At 40.0% G+C, this 19,146-nt stretch overlaps 1 protein-coding gene across 1 annotated transcript; it reads right to left on the reverse strand.

Annotated features, from left to right (window-relative positions):
* Positions 1-1,438: 1,438 nt before the first annotated feature.
* SMPDL3A (sphingomyelin phosphodiesterase acid like 3A) lies at positions 1,439-18,393 on the reverse strand. Its single transcript, XM_026504734.4, has 8 exons — positions 18,098-18,393; positions 12,722-12,935; positions 11,417-11,561; positions 6,828-6,924; positions 5,897-6,066; positions 5,259-5,439; positions 3,792-3,916; positions 1,439-2,074 (listed from the first exon to the last, which is right to left on the reverse strand). The coding sequence occupies exons 1-8, from the start codon at positions 18,207-18,209 to the stop codon at positions 1,757-1,759; spliced, it is 1,362 nt and encodes a 453-aa protein (XP_026360519.1). The 5' UTR covers positions 18,210-18,393; the 3' UTR covers positions 1,439-1,756.
* Between the last annotated feature and the right edge of the window lie 753 nt (positions 18,394-19,146).

A 19,146-nucleotide genomic window follows, 5' to 3' on the forward strand; every position in this document is an offset into this window, starting at 1 on the left:
TGTTCACGGCCCCAGTCCTAGCAAATGCAGGAATTCCCTCCACCGTGATCCTGCAAGCCCAAACTTGTTTGCCCCCACCACAGTGACTCATTTGGAGTCAGTGCACACCATCTTTAGTTTTCATCATTTAGAATTCTTTTTCTTACATGGTACACACCTGTGTTCTTAAAACTTCTGTCCCTGAGTATAAAAATATATAAATATATAATGTAGGCATTTGATAATACCAACTTTGAATATAATTGAAGGCAGGATGATTTCTAAATAATGAGATTATTTTATAACAATGAATTTTTGCTTTTTTTCCCACATCCTCACTTCTAAAAACCATACTAATTTATTTTTTAAACCTGAAAATTAAGAAAATGTTTCCCTAACGAATATTGGTAGTCTCTTAGATGTTCTATTTTTATTTTGCAGTATTTGTGTTCTCAGCCCTTTGGAAATCAGAATAATTTAGTTTCATTATGGTGAGATCTGACATGTGTAAGTCTTTTTTTTGACACAAAGTCAAACCAGTCACAGGATAATGAGTTTCACTCTCCTTGTTGATTGACCTCAGGTCGCTTATGGTGTCTTCTTCAGCGAACCAAAGTACTGGTGTCCTAACCCCCTGGGCCTCCTCCTCTGCTCTTCTACTTAATTTCTCCCCCTTAGCCTGGAAGCAAACAACAGCTTAAGGGAAGCTGCCGAGAGGCAAGCAACCAGGGGAGAACCCGAAAAACAATCCCACAAAGCTAAGGCTCATTTTTACCCTCTCTTGGAGTATCATGACAGTGCTGCGTTCTCACGTATTCCTTTGAGAAATACTCATGCCTTTCAGTTCCTTTCGACAGTTATTTACTAAGTGCCAGCCACTGGGCTAGGATCTAGGCCTTATGCTCATACCGCAGTTACAAGAAGCACAACTTGTGACTTTCTGAAAAGTTAGCGGTACTATAGAGGACTCCCCTTCATGCACAGAGGAAGGACAGCTAAACAACCCATGTCCTTTGGTGTTTCACAGGCCCCACGATGGCCTCAGTGAGACCTTGGTGTTTCCCCAACAGTAGACAGTGCATGGAGACAATATTAGCCCCAGTTGACACTTGAGTTTAAGCAGTTTGAACCTCAGTTTACATATGAGTTTTTAAGAGTGAATTAAAAGAAAATTTTCCTATTAAAAATAATTCATCATGGAAAAAAATAAAACAAGACGAAATCAGAGAGGGACACAAACCATAACAGACTGAATCATAGGAAACAAACTGAGGGTTGCTGGAGGGGAGGGGTGTGAGGGGTTGGGGTAACTGGGTGATGGGCATTAAGGAGGGCACGTGATATAATGAGCACTGGGTGTTATATAAGACTGATGAATCAGTGACCATAATACATTATATGTTAATTAATTACATTTAAATAAAAACAAATATATAAAAAATAGAAAAATAATTCATCATACTTGAGAAATCATTTGCTTTATTGTATAAATGACAATTTCAAGAGTGTACAAGAGTTTAAATTAGACATATAAACTGGAAGATACAGTATTCACATCGAGACATCATTCTAGAAATGGGCAGTTCAAATATATTCGATTTAATAAAGATTTAGAATGTTACAAATATCTACATTTGAGGCTTATAAAAAAGAAAGCAAAGATTAGGAATCTTGCTTGCCCACTCAGTAGCTCACAAAGGTTGACGTAACAATTCCCACAAACTGATCTCAGAAACAGAACAGTGTTACATTTTCTAGGAACACAAACCATGAAATTCTAGGGACGGTACTTTATATAATGTTGTTTGAGGCAATCTACATAGGAACTATGATCAAGACCCAAAATTGCACAAATTTGATAGGCCTTACATTTCCCATCGCAAATTACACTGCTGTCATAACTCACAAAATAGTAATTGTAGTATTTTATAAACTGCTCACTGCCTGCGATTGCAAACTGTTTAGCTAATCCATACAAAGTTTGTGGCTGCAGGTCTTCAATGTCGTAGGTCTGCGTCAGCACATATTCCAGCTTCCAGTCGGATTCTCCCTTTAGATTTGCATCTGTCAGGTTCAAATAATACTGCAACATATCCTATAGCAAAACAATCACAAAGCGTGGCTTATTCTTTGGCATATAAAGTACTGCACAGCAGAAGAGTCCTTGTTGGGATTTATGTGACCTTCTTAATTTAAAGTTGTAGTCATTTAAAACAGGGAGATTTGGTTTTGTTAGAAAAAAAAAAAGTCCCCATAGAAAAATCTATATTGTGAAAATAATGAAAGAACATAATAGAAAATAAGCAAAACTATACAGAGAGATATACAAAATAAAAAGCTTTTGATTCCCACACCTCAGAAGTAACCACTGCTAATAGCTGCGTATAAATCAGCGGTGTGCTGAGGCAGCTGGTATCAGCTCACAGAGCCAATGATCAAATTTGTGGCAATCTTGCAAGTTAATTGACATCCCTTTGGCAGCTTAAAATTGGCCATGATGGGAGTTGCTATATCATGGAAATCGGCACTATAAATAAGTGTTTTTCCCCAATGAGCAACTTGTTAAACACTTATCAGCACTCTAGTGTACGTGTGTTGTTCTAGACTTTACGTACAAAGCAAATATAAATATTTAGAATATATATACCTATTTGCTATCTTTTTGGCTTTTTCAAAAAATGAAGTTATACTATGCACTATTTTGCACTTTTAAAAATAATTTAGTGCTATATCACGGCATCTTTCCATGTCAGTATGTGTGCATACACACACACACACACACACACGTATATGTACATGTATACACATATATAATATAAACGTATATGTGTGTGTGTGTGTATCTATGTTCAGATCCAAAAATAGGAAGCTAAGAGCTGTAAAATTAATTCAGTCAACTCTTTTATTTCCTCATTTAATCTAATGTTTACGAATTAAATCAGACTGCCCTGCCCTCTTCCTTCATAAAAACATGCTCTACAGAATAAGAGAGCTACCGCTTATTAAATTTATTATTAAATTATTAATGATAATTATATTATTATTATATTATATATTATATAAAATTAAATTATATGTTATTTTATTATTAAAAATGCATTTACATCAATAAAAACTTTAGTTGAAAACTTCTTTTCCAATGATATTAATTAAAAGGAGCAGTACTGATAAGCAAAATGCTCAGCCTTTCAAGGCTAAATTGGTCTAAAACACAGCCGGGTACAAGTTCCAGAGAACATTTGTGTCAAAGATAAATGTCCAGCTCAATTTATTTTCTTTACAAAAAAATTCTGCTACCATGTATCGAGTGCTTCCTAGAAGCAAGCATTTTTCTAAGTGCTTTACGTGTATTTGTTCAAGCAATCCTCACAGCAACTCTGTGAGGTCAGTAATACTTGGTTTAATGCTCATTTTACAGAAGAATAGACTGGGGACAAGGAAGTTAGGTAAAACAACTCTTGAAAGAGTACAGTTTCAGAGTCTAGAATTATCTGCACAGCTATGGTGTAGAAAAGAGTCATGAGTAACAAATATGGCCTAGTGAAAAGTTTCGGTATGTATACAAGTCCACAAATCAGGTCCTGCCCAATGTGTGAAACAAATGTGACGTCCTTACAAGGACAGAAACAACCTCCCAAAAGCTGACCTACACCCATACTTAGCAAGCGCTGATAAGCCAAATATAAAAAAAGAGGAAAGACATCATGAGATTTCAATATAGAAACAACTTACATAGTTAAGCTGAAGACATTCAACTAAACTAATGAAAACTGTACAAAGACATGCGTAATTCTAAAATTGTGCCAACTTACCAATAATTTATAATCATGAGGATCATACTGAAATAGTCTGACGCCGGGATTGTTGGTCTGTTTTTGCAAAACACTCTTCACTGGGGTCACAGCAGGCGCCACAAACAAAGAATTTATTGGACTTCCTGGATAAAACATATGTGTATAAACATATTTTTTTTAATTGAGTTTAACTTTATCAAAAATATGAACAAATTCATGATTAAGAGATTAACAGACATAACAGCCAAATGAGATATTATCCTTGATGAATCCTGACTTGAAACAACTATAAAGAGACACTTTTGAGAAAATAAAGGAATTTTTATTATGATCTGGTATTAGATGATACCAAAGAATTATTATGGATCTTTGTAGGTAAGTCAATCATATTATGAGTATGTGAGTTAGCTGTGTATTCTAGCAATGCACGTAGGGCTAAAATAGATGTAATGCTTGAGATTCCCTTTCAAATACTTGAGAACAAGAAAAAAGAATAAAGTGATAGTAAAGCAAATGTGGCAAAATCTCGATAGATGTTAAATATAAGTGATGGTACATGGGGGGTTGTTTTATTATTCTTTGCCTAGGGGCATATTTGAAAATTTTCATAATAACAAAATCCAAGTTATTACAAGTACACACACACACAAATACAACACTAGTTTGTTCCATACATCTACCCAGAACAATATGCCAATAATTACACTTAAGAATCTGATTAGGGTCACCCTGTTTTTATACATAGCTATTAAAGGACTAAATTTCAGAGTAAAAAAGCTATCAACTGCTGAAAAATGGTCTTTTTTTACCAAGCCTGTTCATTGTAGATGAAATGCATTTTGAAAACGTTCTCCAATTGCTGGAAAAAATATATATTGTTTTTTTTTTTTCCTGGCTGACTAATCTAAAATCAGAACCCTTATTTTGTTAACTCCCAACTTCCTGTCCTCGTGAGGAAGTCATCTTTAAAAATAGGTAATCATGGTTTGTTTGATGCTCGAGCTTCTTCTATTTTTTTTTCTTTTAATTTTGAGTAGATGACAATGTTGATTTGCACTTAACATTAAGCACTTGATAAATTTTAAACCAACGGTAAATTGTGCTTTGCTAATCAAAGTCTGAGAAGTAAAACAAGTCATATCAAAAGAAACTTGAGTCTAGGAGGTAAATAACGAACAGCAATATTTCTCTAAACTTGAGGATCTAAAAGAAAAGTTGAGTGAGCTGAGGGTTTCAGAGCCTTTTTTGTTCACAGCTATCAAATGATGGTGGCCCCGTGGAATGAATAGGGAGAAACCCAATTGCAGGCCTAACCACGAATTAGACACTTGACTTACAAGCATAGAAGATAATTCGGGAGAATCTGGTGCTGGCAGGCTCATTTAGTGAAACTTTTAATTTGCTGGATCAGTAAAAATTACCAGATACCCACTGCTTTGTTCTAGCATCTTGGATTAAGGAGATGCAAACAGAATATCATATTACCTTTTTGATCAGAAAGAACCATCATGCTATCTCTGTGAGTGTGTCCATAAAATTGTCCTACAATGACACTGCTGTATTTTCTAAAAATATCTATCAATTTCTCATTATGGAATTCTCTCATTGCTGGGGTGCTGCTTAAATAGGGCAGATACCCCACCGGGACATGCGCTATGATGTACACCTGGAAAAAAAACACAAGGAGGGCTGATGAGAATCTTTCTGCACACTTATCACAACCAAGTGACATTTAGATACCCAAGATTGAAAGCAGATTAATTAAAATTTAGAAAGCTAATATACCATCTCTCCTATCACCAAAAAAGGATGAAATTATAAAACTATTAATATCACTACATTTGCATTTGACTCATTTAAACTACACTGTTGATGATATTTGGTAACTATGACCTTGGTCACAATTTGTTTTTATAAAAAAACAGGTGTCAATCAATCCTCAAAGCATTAAAAGCAAAGCAAAATCAAACAAACTCAACAGTTAATTAAACCATAAGGTGTTTCATGCGAAAACAACTTCAAATTTTAATACTTTTATTAATACCTGACCCCCACTTGAGTTAATAAATACCCACATTTAGCCCCTGTTTATCCCCTGATAGATTTGGGTCCCTGGGATATACCTTCTCCTTGTTTTGCTGAGAGGTGTTCAGTGTATTCTCTAGCCATTCAAACTGATTGGCTGGGTCAGTCTCATTCAGAGTCACGATATTTGGGCCGTAGTACAAGTTTGTGTTTAGACTGATGATCCTAAGGTTCAGATTAGGCGAAACTTTCTGCGAATAAAAGCCACCTATAAAAACAAATGTAAGACACACTCTAGGAAAACACACACACAGATTCACAGTGACAATGAAAGCAAATTCTTAATTATGGTTGACAAGCCAGTCAGGAAGGTTATACTTATTTCTCATTATTTAGTTAGTATGTACACAGGCTGTCATTAAATAAGAATCAGGTTGAACACTTACTGAAAACCTACTGTGTGCCAGGTCGCGCGGCAGCCCTTCCACATACTGAGCTGATAACAACGGTTGTATCCAATATTCAGATGAAACATTAGTTAAGTGTTTGGGGACTAGGCCGTGAGGTATGGAATTTTGGAAAGGAAATATTCGTGCATCAACTTCTACCTCGGCATGTTTGGGGAGTTAAGATGAGAGCATGAAATATGAAATGCGCAGAATGGGAACACAGTTGGACCTTGCCAGGCACGGCCATGGAAGAGACGTCAGATCAACCAGAGCTGCCGCAGTCTCGGGGGGCTGAGGCTTTAAGGCAGAGCCCCGCTCACACTCACGAGCCCGTGGTGACAACACCCACTGTGTGCTGCAGTGACACTTTTAGAGCTAGCCCCTGACCTTGGACCCGCTCTCTTTGCCCTGGGTCCACTCACCATCCCTGCCTCCCCTCAGCTTTCAAAGATGACATATGGCCTCCAGAAAAACTGGGCACCTCCAGAATGAATACACCCAGGCAAACATTAAAGATCTTAGTCTAAACAACATGAATAAAAATAGAGACGAAATGAGGATGAATAAATCTTTCACTTACCTTTCCTTAAAGTACGAATAGCTTCTTCATCGAGCCAGGGTTTCCAGAGATCTGCTACGGCATTGTACACCTTGCTGGTGACGACGGGCAGTTGATCCTGGCCACAAACAACATAGCCCACCGTTGAAACTTTAAGGACACGTGGATTAACTGATTTAAACATTACTAGAGCCCATACGACTATGCTAGACATCTGGAGATGCAAGGATGAATACTGGATAGACTTAATCTTTGAGGAATTTATAACTTAAGGAGACAAAAAAATATATAATCAATCAGCTATAAGACAATGTGCAAGGTGCTACCACAAAGGTTCTGGGAGGATAGAGGTGTGAATAATTGAGTCTGGCCCCCATGGCACTGTGGGGAAAGTGAAGAGAGCATACAAACCAGGCTTTGAATAATGATTTCATCAAGTTGGCAAGAAAGGGCATCAAAGCAAAGACAATGGCCCAGACGCCAACATGCACAGCGTTACTTACAGAGAAAAGCGCTTGTGCTGGTTGGCCAGGATATAGGATAGATGTGGGAGTGAGCTCATTAAAGTGACACAGAGGCAGGCAGGTTTGAGCCTGAACATGCAGGGCCTGGTATAGCACGTTGAAGAAAACTTCATGATTTTAGAATTAAACAATGTCCTCTGAAATGCTCACCCTAGTATAAAACTTCTGAACTTCCTGAATGAAAATTTATAACCACGTGCTTTTGTATTTGAAGACTTCTCTTTATATCAACAGGTTTTGATTTTTTAAACAACATGTGTATAAAACATTTTTATTATCATAAAGTATTTTTTATCAACCTATTTTATCATATTATACTATAGAATCTTTATGTGACATAAGTTTTAAGGAAGGGAAAAAGCCCCAAATTTTAAGAAAGTATATACTGAATAAAAATCCACAAATCATGTGTGAAATTTGGTAATTATTCCTATTTTTTTTGTTTTAAAAAATTGTATTAATAAACTGAAGCCATTTTCTTCACTCCCCTCATATTCCTCTGTATGTTGGTGATATGGACCTATTTCTTAAAGGAGTTTTCCTGTTAGCATTAGTTAAAATGCTTCGTTATTTTTCAAGATGACACCCAAGTCACATTAATTCCTAATACATATCCCTAATACATGATGAAAATACAAGTACATTCAGGGAACATAATAACCAAATGACTTGTTCTAACTAGAACTAACTATCCTAAGTATATTTTTAATTTGTGTCAGATATCAGAAAATCATACAATGACTTATAGGTCAATCCGGATTCTGATGAAAAATTGGGTATCATCATCAACATCAAAAACCTCAAAGTGTTAGCCATTGATGTTAGCCACGCCAACATACTGGTATGGTCATGTATAACCATAAAATTACATAAAATTACTCTAGACTCTTCTCTCAATTTTAGATATGCAAAATATGAGCACCAGAGAAGTTAGAGGATTCACCCAGGGACAGCTGGTCAGTTCCAGAGCTTGGTCTAAATGCCAAGTCTTTCCTCCATCACTCCTATGCCCAATTATCTGGTGTACCATGCCATCATCTCAATCCTCTTTGGCTGTGACATGAGCACTGCCGAGAAATGAGGTATAATGAGAAGTGACTCACCCATAAGTTTGTTGGCACCAGCCTTGCCAGTGTAGGAGTAAATGAGGAACCTGGCCCAGACTACTTCCTTGGGTGGCGACTGGAAGGAATCCCTGGGCTGCCCACGCTAATATCTACTTCTGATGTAATGGGTGGGGATGAGCATCTGTGTATGTATGCTTATGTAACTATGTTTATGTGCATGTTTATGAGATTTTAATAGAGAAATAATACTTAACAAATTATTTGCTACCTAATTATTTGTTAAATAATACTAACATAGTTGTTACTAATATTCACCAGAATTTGACCTCGGCTATCTGTCTGTAGGAGAATTTGTTATGGGGTTTTCATGTTACATTTGACATTTCTGAAACTGGGGTGGAAGGATGGAAGTAGAATAACAGAAAGAAGATTTTCAGATATAAAGTCATAAGTCTGAAAGAGAAAAAAATTAACTCTTTAAGGTATACGGGCTGCCCAACATACCCTAGCTATACATACAACAGGATATATTTTAGAATTTTGATATCACCTCTATCTTTGAATTATTATAAGCTTTGACTTCACGAAAAGAGGACGGAAATAAAAGCAAAATGAAACAAATCCCCAAAGGAGTTGGGGAAAATGTATCCCACGTCCCTGCGTACTGCTGTAATAACTGCCACTCCACTTACTGAGGGCTCAGATGTGCCAGGCTGGAAGCTATCGCCTTTTCACGCCATAGCACTAATTCTCACAGAAACTTTCCAGGGCAGGTAGCACTGCTCCTATTTACAAACGAGTGACTTATGAGTCAAGGACATTAAGTGAATTATCCAAGTTGGTCAAGCTTTTGGGAGCAGAGCAGGGTAGGTTTATAGTCTAGTGAATACAGCTCTAAACCCCACGTGTTCTCCACTACACCAATCTGCCTGTCACCTAAAGCATATAAAAACAATGTGCATGGGGCGCCCGGGTGGCTCAGTGGGTTAGGCAGCCAACTCTTGTTTTTGGCTCAGGTCATGATCTTGGGGTCCTATGATTGAGCCCCACGTCAGGCTCCATGCTCAGTGGGGAGCCTGCTTCAAGGTTCTCTCTCTCCCTCTGTCCCTCCCCCTTCTCACTCTCTCTCTCTCTCTAAAATAAATAAATAAATAAATCTTAAAAACAAAACAGAACAAAAAAACCCAGTCTGGGTAGCCTCTGGCTTCTAGAGAATGTTCATCCCCAAGCGTCTGCCCTGTGTGGTCTAACATCCTAACAGTAACAAAGTTGACCCCTGGTTTACAGGATGACTCACAGAGACTAACATAAGCCTGGAGGCCAGTGCCACGAAGTTACTTGAAACTTAAGCTCATCCTAGAGTACAACTTTTCAAAATCACTGTATTTAGGTGATCAAAACCCTCACGAACCATTCTTTTGATATGAGATGGAACAGATATTCTAAGCAAGGAGATAATTCTAGCCGAAGAGAGGTATGAAAGTAAATACCATGTCCAGGAATACTGAGTACGTCAATCTGGCAAGAATAAGGGGTATATGAAAGGATGTTAGTCTAATCGAACGCCAAAGATCCACGATGTGGCCTCTACCACCAAGCGATTGTGAGCATGTGAACAAGCAATGTGACATTTCCGGGCCTCAGTTTTCTCACCTATAAAATGAAGAGTTGATCTAGACCAAGGGTCAGCAAACTTTTCTTATGAAGGGCCAAATAATAAGTATTTTAAGCTTATGGGCCATACAGTCTCTGTGGCCACAATTCTCCTCTGCTGTTCTGGTGCAAAATCAGAAATCAGCCACAAGCAAGACAGAAAGAAGAGCCATGGCTGTGTTCTGATAAAACCTCATAACAAAAACAAATGTTTTTGGACCACAGATCACAGTCTGCCAAGCCCTGAACTAAAAAACAGTCTCTGAGATCTCTTGAATCTGTACAAGTCTAAGATTCTACCTACTCTAAGAGGACCCTATAGCCAAGGCCCAGCATCCAACTGTTATGTACAGGCTGTTTAATAAATGGTCCCTCTAATAGGTTGAGACCTGGGCTTATCAGGCATTAAACATTCTGAACACAATCTCTGTCTTGAATCACATCTTAATTAAATAAACTAGACTTGAACAGGAACCTCCCTCTTTGGTTCTTATGATAGTTTGCTATGTTTTGGATTTTTTTTTTAAGAAAGATTTTTTATTTATCTATTTGAGAGAAACAGAGATAGCAAGAGAGCATGAGCAGGGAGAAGAGGGAGAAGCAGACTCCCCGCTGAGCAGGGAGCCCACCGAAGGGCTCAATCCCAGGACCCGGGGATCATGACCTGAGCCGAAGGCAGACGCTTAACCTACTGAGCCACCCAGGTGCCCCTATGCTTTTGTTTTTAATCATAATCTAGCATAGAGCAGAGTGTGGAGAAATTTGTATGCCTGATAGAAATTCTGCAAGATGGAAACATTTGTCAATATTAAACTTCCTTGCTAACCTTATCATGGAAATTGAATGAACAACAAAATTATTCAAAAGAAAGTAGAAATTGAGGAAGAATATGAAGGAAAACAAGAATCAATAATCCACAAACTAGGGGCGCCTGGGTGGCACAGCAGTTAAGCGTCTGCCTTCGGCTCAGGGCGTGATCCCGGCGTTATGGCATCGAGCCCCACATCAGGCTCCTCCGCTATGAGCCTGCTTCTTCCTCTCCCACTCCCCCTGCTTGTGTTCCCTCTCTCGCTGGCTGTCTCTATCTCTGTCAAATAAATAAATAAAATCTTTAAAAAAAAATAATCCACAAACTAGGCAATTTGCTTCCAAAACTCACTATGGACATAACTTTTTTTTATGGAATATTTTGAGTCACTGTGAAGTCTCCAAAGCACTTGTCTCACCTTCTTCAAGTTATTAAGAGCACACTCTACCGCCGTAGCCGCATTCCCATGCCCTACCATCAGCTAGTTATTGTCATAGTTTTGACAGTCCTGATGGGAAAAATCCTTGAAACACTTTTGGAAGTTGCAATCAAATTTACCTGTGGCCAATAGTCATGATTACCCAGCGCAGGGAAAACCCGGAGATTTGGAAAGAGACTCTGGATGGTAGTTGTCATATTAGCAATCACACTTATGACTTTGTCTGTTGAGAGTTCATACACTGGAACATGAGGTGGGCTATCCCTGAAAAGGAGACAAATCATAGAGAACAAAATCAATTTCTAAACTTTCTTTTAAAAAAGATTTCTTTATTTGAGAGAGAGAGAGAGAGTGTGCGCGGGCAGGGGGAGGGGCAGGAGGAGAGGGTGCAAGCAGGGGCAGGGGCAGAGGAGGAGGGCGAGAAAGAATCCTCAAGCAGACACCCTGCCAAGTGTGGAGCCCAGCACCGGGCTCAGGGCTGAATACCAGACCCTGAGATCATGACCTGAGCTGAAATCAAGAGTCAGCCGCTTAACCAATTGAGCCACCCAGGTACCCCGAGAAAAAAACCAATTTCTATAAAAAGTCACTCGATGTATGCACGATGCCTTGTTGCCCTGAAGGTACACTGCACACCTTCCTCAACAAAACAACAGATGATTGTTAAAAGAGTTGATAAACTACTCTTCATTTACCTTTCTCCCACAGAAAGTCCTACTTTAAAAATTTGCGTAATACAAATACAAGCCTATTACACTGCTTGACTGAAGATTATGAGAGACAAATGTTTGAGCAACTAAAAGCACAGATTCGAGCTAAAATTGCCCAGCTTTGCCATTTACTAGCTCTGTGCACTTGAGCAAGAAGTTAGATGCTCAGCCTTCATTTCTTCATCTGTAAAATGGGAATAATAAAACCAATTGCAAAGATTAAATGAGTTATAATGTATAAATTAGTTAAATAGCACCATGGTCATTACTGCAGGCACAGGAAACAGACCTCATCACTCTGTCATGGCAGGTAGAATTAATTAATTATACCACCAGAAGATGATATTTACAAAATTACTATCCCAGATTAACTGCCATTGTAGGCTTTTGTTCTTGATTATTTAAACAAGACCTGTTATCACATTAATAAACACCTCAAAACACTGATGTAAATGTTCTGTTTGTGAAGTCATCTCTTAGCTAACATCAACATTTGTCTAGAGCCTGTATTCTACAAAAATTAAAAATTCTGAGACTTCTAAAATCTTCCTTATCTCCAATAATCTAATGATTAATTTGACATAGTATTTTTAAAACCCAAATAATTCTTAACTTAAAACCTAATTAATCTTCATAGGAATTCAGCATTCTAATGAAGCTCAGGACACTGTGGATAAATATTGAGTAACTAACGGTGTTTGCATAATCACTTACCCTGTCCATATCATGAAAGACGCTTCTTGTCCTGAATTTTTAATAAAATCAAATGCTGACAAAATAAGGTCATATGGAGAATCACACAGAATATCTCCAAAGGGGCCAGGATTGGAGGCATTGGCGCCTTTGGAGGAAGCGCACACTTTTGTGTGGTCATCTGTGATGTGGTAGGTAGGGTCTAAGTGCAAGTCAGTCACATGCCAGAACTGTCCTGTTGATTAGAAAAGAAATGGTGTTAAATCTGCTTCCCTTTCGGAATTCCCATAAAAATATTTACGGTAAAACTAGAGACAGTTCTCCCTGTAATGGAGGAAAGCCTTAATAACTGAAAGGTTCATCTGCCCTGAAGGTAAATACAATACTTCCCTGTCAGGAGATGAGGATTTCGGAGAGTAGGAAGAATTTACTACAATTTACTACTTACATGTGTCAGAACTCATGAGCTCAGGGATGGCATGACTACCTAACAAAGATTACATAACAAACATAAGTTGCATGATGAAATATAGGGAAATATCCTTCTGGGAGGTCACTAAGAATATATGTCGTGTCTTAGTAGTATGTTTCCTTCCTTGCAGAAATTAAGGTTTTAGAACTTATTTATATTCTTCTTGTGGAAAAATTGACATAGAAACATTATATGGTCTGTTAGGGTTCCACAGTGAATAGGTTGCCGAACGAGGACCTCAGTCTCACTCCTACTTTCTTGAAAATCCTCGCCTCTCAACATTAAAGGAAAAAGAACATAACATTTTAATATTAGTTTTAAGGCAAAAGTAGGGATTGCTAGCAGCTCTTAAAAGTTACTAAATACAGGAACATCTCCCGATGTACACTTGAATCAAATGTTAATAATATTGAGGAAAGCGTTTGTTAAAGAGACGAAACCTCAGGGAGAAACTGAGAACCCATTTGAGAGCATAGGAAAGAGTCTTTCATTGAAGGAAATACTGGTACAAATAATCACAGTAGTACTTCTCTTTATTAAGCATTTGTGCCACACATTATAATAAGGAAACTAAATATACTATGTCATTTCATTCTCAAAACTTGAAGTTCTCATTTTAGAGTTGAGAAATGAATGCTGGGTCGATTAGGAAACTTGCTCAGATATACACAGCTAATAAACGGCAGAGTCAAAATCTGAACCCCATTTTGAAAGGTCCTCTAGTTTGCTTATACCTAAATTACATATATCATCTAGCTGCCTTCTCATGTGCAATTAATACGTTATTTTAACATTGAGGCTTTTCACACTTTGAATTTTGAGTTCACTCTGATGATGACTAATTTATATCAGAAACACATCGGAAGTGACATAGCAGCATGTCCTAATCTAGAAACATGGAGCAAACAAGCAGAAGGCGATCTGTCTGTACAGAGATGAGAAAGGCTGAGTATGTAAGTGAGCAAACACCTGAACAGAACCCAAAGCTGGGATAATAAAGCAAAAAACTGAAAACTGTTCATTTGTTAAGGTGGAAAAGGTAAGTTATATTTGGGTTGTTTTTTTCCCACAACATTGTCATAATTTTATAACGTATTTAAGTTCACAGCTAAGAAGTGGTAGACAAAAGATCCAGAAGAAAGTAGACATAAAACAGTCCTTATGATTAGTTACTTGATATTCCGTCCCCATTTGAAAACATTTGCCACGAGTGATTTATTTTATTCCTTAATGCAGAAAAATACTCCAACTTTTATTTTTAGCTTAGGCATACTTTAGCCAGTACGCAAAGCAGGGTTGGCAAGCAGCCTGGAGGCTGTCCTTCTTGGTGTATAAATATATAGTACATCTTACTTGTATGTAAACATGTTTTTTTTTAATCACTTGTAGAGTATTAAGGTGCAATAAACTGAGGACAGAACAGTATAGTTTTGCGGTTAAGAGCAGGGACTCCAGAGTGAGACTACTGCAACTTTCAGTCCAAGTTCCAGGGGCGTCTGAGTGGTACGGTTGGTTGAGTGTCCAACTCTTGGTTTCATCTCAGGTTGTGGTCTCAGGGTCATGGGATCCAGCCCCAGGTGGGGCTCCATGCTCAGCACAAAGTCTACTTAAGACCCTCTCTCCCTCTCCTTCTGCACCTCCCCACCCTGCTCTTTCTCTCTCTGTCTCTCTCTCTCTCAAATAAAATGAATAGATCTTTAAAAATCAATCAATCCAAGCTCCACTTACTAATCTAACGGTATGATCTTGGCTTGTTTTATCTGCAAAATTGGAAGAATATCACTGCCTCCTGCATGAGAGTTAAGTGATTTATTAGAAGTAAAGCTCTTAGAAGATACCTGGCATCTAGTAAACTCGATGTTAATTACACTGTTATTATTTTGACCCCAAGCTTGAATTTGAGATTGAACCTCCTCATTTCCAAGTAAGAGTTAGATTTTATCAAGTACTTACTATAAGGTTCGTACTGTTTTTTACACTTTCCATACCTTAACTCATCGTTATTTTCCATTTACAGATAAGGAAGTGCAGCACACAGATTAATCCAAGTCACACGTGTCATACACAACAGGGTCAAGATAGGGATACAGGAAAGCTAACTCCAGATTCCGTGCTGCTCTTAACCCCTGCACTGCTTGCCTCCCTGTGTGTGCTCACCTTCAAATGTCCTCCCGTCCCACTTGCCTCATGTGAAATAGATGACGACACCTCCATGAGATACCGTGACCATTAAGGAACATGAGATAATGAATACATTAAAGTTTTATAAACCCAAACTGGAAACACATCAAAAACACATCTGTAGTACCTCGATTTTTGTATCCTCAGCATCTAGAAGATGTCTGACCTCGAGTGGGCCCTCAATAAACATTCTTTAATTAGGCAAAGGCAGATTTCAGGATTTCCTCAAGATCACATGGTGACTCAGTAATGAAAGCTGAACCAGAACCAGTCTCTCTAGACTTCCAGTCGAGTGCTCTTTCCACTACATTGCACTGCCAGATCCAGATAAGTGAGGGGGTAATTATTTAGATGCACTGAAGGAAGTCTTTAAATAGAAGCCAAGAGGAGCTCTGCCAGGTTCTTAACCTGGGATTTATGAATAATGAACCTCTGGAGGCCTCACCTCCCTCCTCTAGTGAAATTAGAGATAAACTGCTGTGTGTGTGTGTGTGTGTGTGTGTGTGTGTGTGTCTGTCTGTCTGTCTAAGGCCACAAACCTGGCCTGTGGCTGAGCCCACACTCTGCTACAGATTCTCTGGTTTGCAGTCCCAAGTTCTTTTCACTACACGATGATTGCTCTCTTGTTCCGCAGACAAACTTTAACAAGATCTCCACAAATATATGTGTACCTGCATGTGCATGTTGTCAACATATCTAGATAAATGCTCAACACTATGCCAAAAAAACCCTTATGGTTTATCTAAAATCATTATAATTTATCCTAAAGAACCTAGTAAAACATAATTCAGATGTTTGGACACATGGTTATTGTTTCAAATAGGTATTTTTGTTTGTGTGCTTATAACAACAGTTCCCACCAAATACTCCTGCAGGCCCTGACCTACTAATTCTTTTTTTTTTTAATTTTACTTATTTATTTGACAGAAAGAGGGAGAGAGAGCAAACATGCACAAGCAGGGGAGTGGCAGAGGGAGAGAGAGAAGCAGGCTCCCTGCTGAGCAAGGAGCATGAAGCAGGACTGGATCCGAGGACCCTGGGATCATGACCTGAGCTGAAGGCAGATGCTTAACTGACTGAGCCACCCAGGTGCCCCTAATTCTAAAGAGTTCTAGACAAACACACCCAGGTGAGGTCTCCCTGGGTTGTTGTCCTCTGCCCCCTGGGACTTGATAGGACTGAGAATTTACACACACACACACCAAGGAAGCAGGGGCCAGTCATGGTGGGTGTTGTAAAGGAAGCAATTTGGGATGGGATCAGGAGGAGAAAGAAGGTCACATCAAGTGGAAAACATATAACATAATATATCCAGTGAAACTGCTGAGTCAACAATTCAGCAGATCTTTAAACCCAGTTTCCGCATCCCTACCCCCTCCCTAAGTGACTCAGCCTTGTAGCTTCTCTATCAAAAGAAGGAAGTATAAGTGAAGATTCCCCACACATCAGAAAGTTGTCATTGAGGTCTTCTACAATCAGATCCTTAAAAGCCAAACAGCAGATTTGCCATTGGGTGGTCCCATGCAACCTGGGATATTTTATCTCAAAATCCTAAACAGTAACACAATTAAAAACAAAAAACAAAAAACAAAAAACTAGCTTTAATAAAAGCAGAAACCAGCATGCATAAGCATTTTGGATCAATTTCTTGGTACGACTGACAGTTGGGAAACCAGATTCACAGTTCTTGCTTTCAACTGCCTGACAGCTGAGTCATGAGAACTTGGCTCTCAGACAGAGGAGGTATTTTTTCAGAGCATATCCAAAGTCGTGTGAGAGAGCAAGAGCATCAGAGAAGAGAGGAGGTTTCAGCACCGAGCACTGTGCTGAGTTTCAGAGACAGCTATGCCCAAACACAGAACAGCACTCCACCTAACAAAATCCCCCCTCCCCTAATTAACGAAGCAATTATTTTCAAAGGGAGGCAGGGAGGCAGGGCGAAACTTGATCTTTGAAACTGAAGGCTCAAAAGGCATCCTAAAATCTAAAACTCCTTAAACAGGTTGTTGGGCCCCAATTTTCAGAGTATGGTGTTGCGTAGGTCTGGGGTGAGCTGGGAACCTGCCTTTCTAACACATTTAGGTGCTGCTGATGCTGCTGGTCCCACACTTGGAGAACCGCTACTGCAGTAAAGTGTGAAGAATGAGTAAAACTGGTCCCACCCACAGAGAACCCAGGGGCATCCAGGTAAAGTGAAATGAAGGTCCCGCGAGTTCTAACATAGACTAAGAGGTGGGTAGCATCGAGGCTGTGATGGTCCTCTGCTGGAGGAGTGGGCGGGAAGAAAAGGCCACCAACCCCGGCGAGCAGGACAGAAGACACCCTGAGTGCCACTGAAATGTACATCCCTGTAGGGAAGAGGAAACTCCGCAGCTCCCCTACGCTCCGGGCAGACCGGGCACTCTGGGAATGCGGGACACCCAGCTTCTAGCTTCGGTTTTCCTAGAGACACGCAGAGAACGCCTTCCTTCCCCGGGACGAACACCCGGAGGAACCTGGTGTCCGCCGCCCCCTGCAGCGCCCCCACTGGCAAAGATGCTTCCCCGCCCAGCCCGACCTCCCGCCGGTCGCTAGGCGCTCCGGTCCCGCAGTCGCCCTCCTCCTCCCAGCGCCCGGCGCGCCTGGGGCTCCACTGCCGCGAGCCTCCGCGGGGCGCACTGCTGCCCCCAAGCACTTTTCCTGACCGCGCGCTTTAGCCCGGCGCTCTCCGGCAGCTCCCGGCAGGGAAAGGGTCGCGCACTCACCCACTGCCGGAGCGGGACCCGGGCTGCCACCGGGCGCCACAGGCAGTCCGAGCCCGGGACGGCCATGCCCGGCGACCAACAGGCAGCAGACGAGCGCACCTAGAAGAGCCATCGCAGGTCAAGGCCACGGAGCCGGGAGCCTGAGGCTGTCTGGCCCGGGGGTGGAGAGAAGGCCGAAGGGTGAGGGTGTAGACGCCCAGAGGTCACGTGCGAGGGCAGATTCCGCAACGAGTGGGTTCGTTTGACCTTCTGCAACTGTCTAGCGACTATCTGCCCTCTTATGTCTTCGCGGCAGTGACTGGCCTAGGAAGGAATGTGCTTGGGCAAACCCCGGGCAGATCATCTTTCCTAAATGCCACTGGCACCAAACGGATGGGGCTTCTCTGCGGAACACATGCAGAGAACCTTGAAGTATCATAATTTGGAGTAGGTCGTCAGAAGTTTTGGATAGCACAGTGGATCTCGAAGGGCGGTCCCTAGACTAGCAGCATCAGCACTACCTGGGAATTTTAGTTAGAAATGAAAATTCCCAGGTCCGATCCCAGATCAATGACATCGGAAACTCAGGAGGGAGGGTAAGCGTAGTCCAGTAATTTGTGTTTTTAATAGCCCTCCAGGTGATGCTGAAGTGATGGTGATGTTTGAGAACACTGCTCAAAGACACTAGGTTTTAATTTTTTGGTTGTTTGGGCGTGTTTTTTTTTTTTTTTTTTTTTTTTGTTCATTTACAGCTGAGTTAGAACAATGTCTCAGAACTGTGCTTCATGCGGTCCCGAGAGACATGAAAAGCATAAATAGAGCAAGTTGGTTTTACTCTTCTAAGAAATTTTTAAAGATACTTAGTCTGACAATGGAGCCAAGATCTCCAAACTTCTTTGGGTTCTGTGTTCCTTCTTTTACCATTTATGATATAAGGATGCTGGCCTCTTTAAGATAAAAAACATATAGCTTAAATTTGTAAGGCATGGAATTCCTTTGGAGAAGAAAATATCCTGCAGAATGATTAACCTCATAAAAGAGGTTGTTAAATGTATTTGTTTCTCATCAGA

This window comes from Ursus arctos, unplaced genomic scaffold (genome assembly GCF_023065955.2).
Source record: "Ursus arctos isolate Adak ecotype North America unplaced genomic scaffold, UrsArc2.0 scaffold_13, whole genome shotgun sequence".
NCBI lineage: Eukaryota > Metazoa > Chordata > Mammalia > Carnivora > Ursidae > Ursus > Ursus arctos.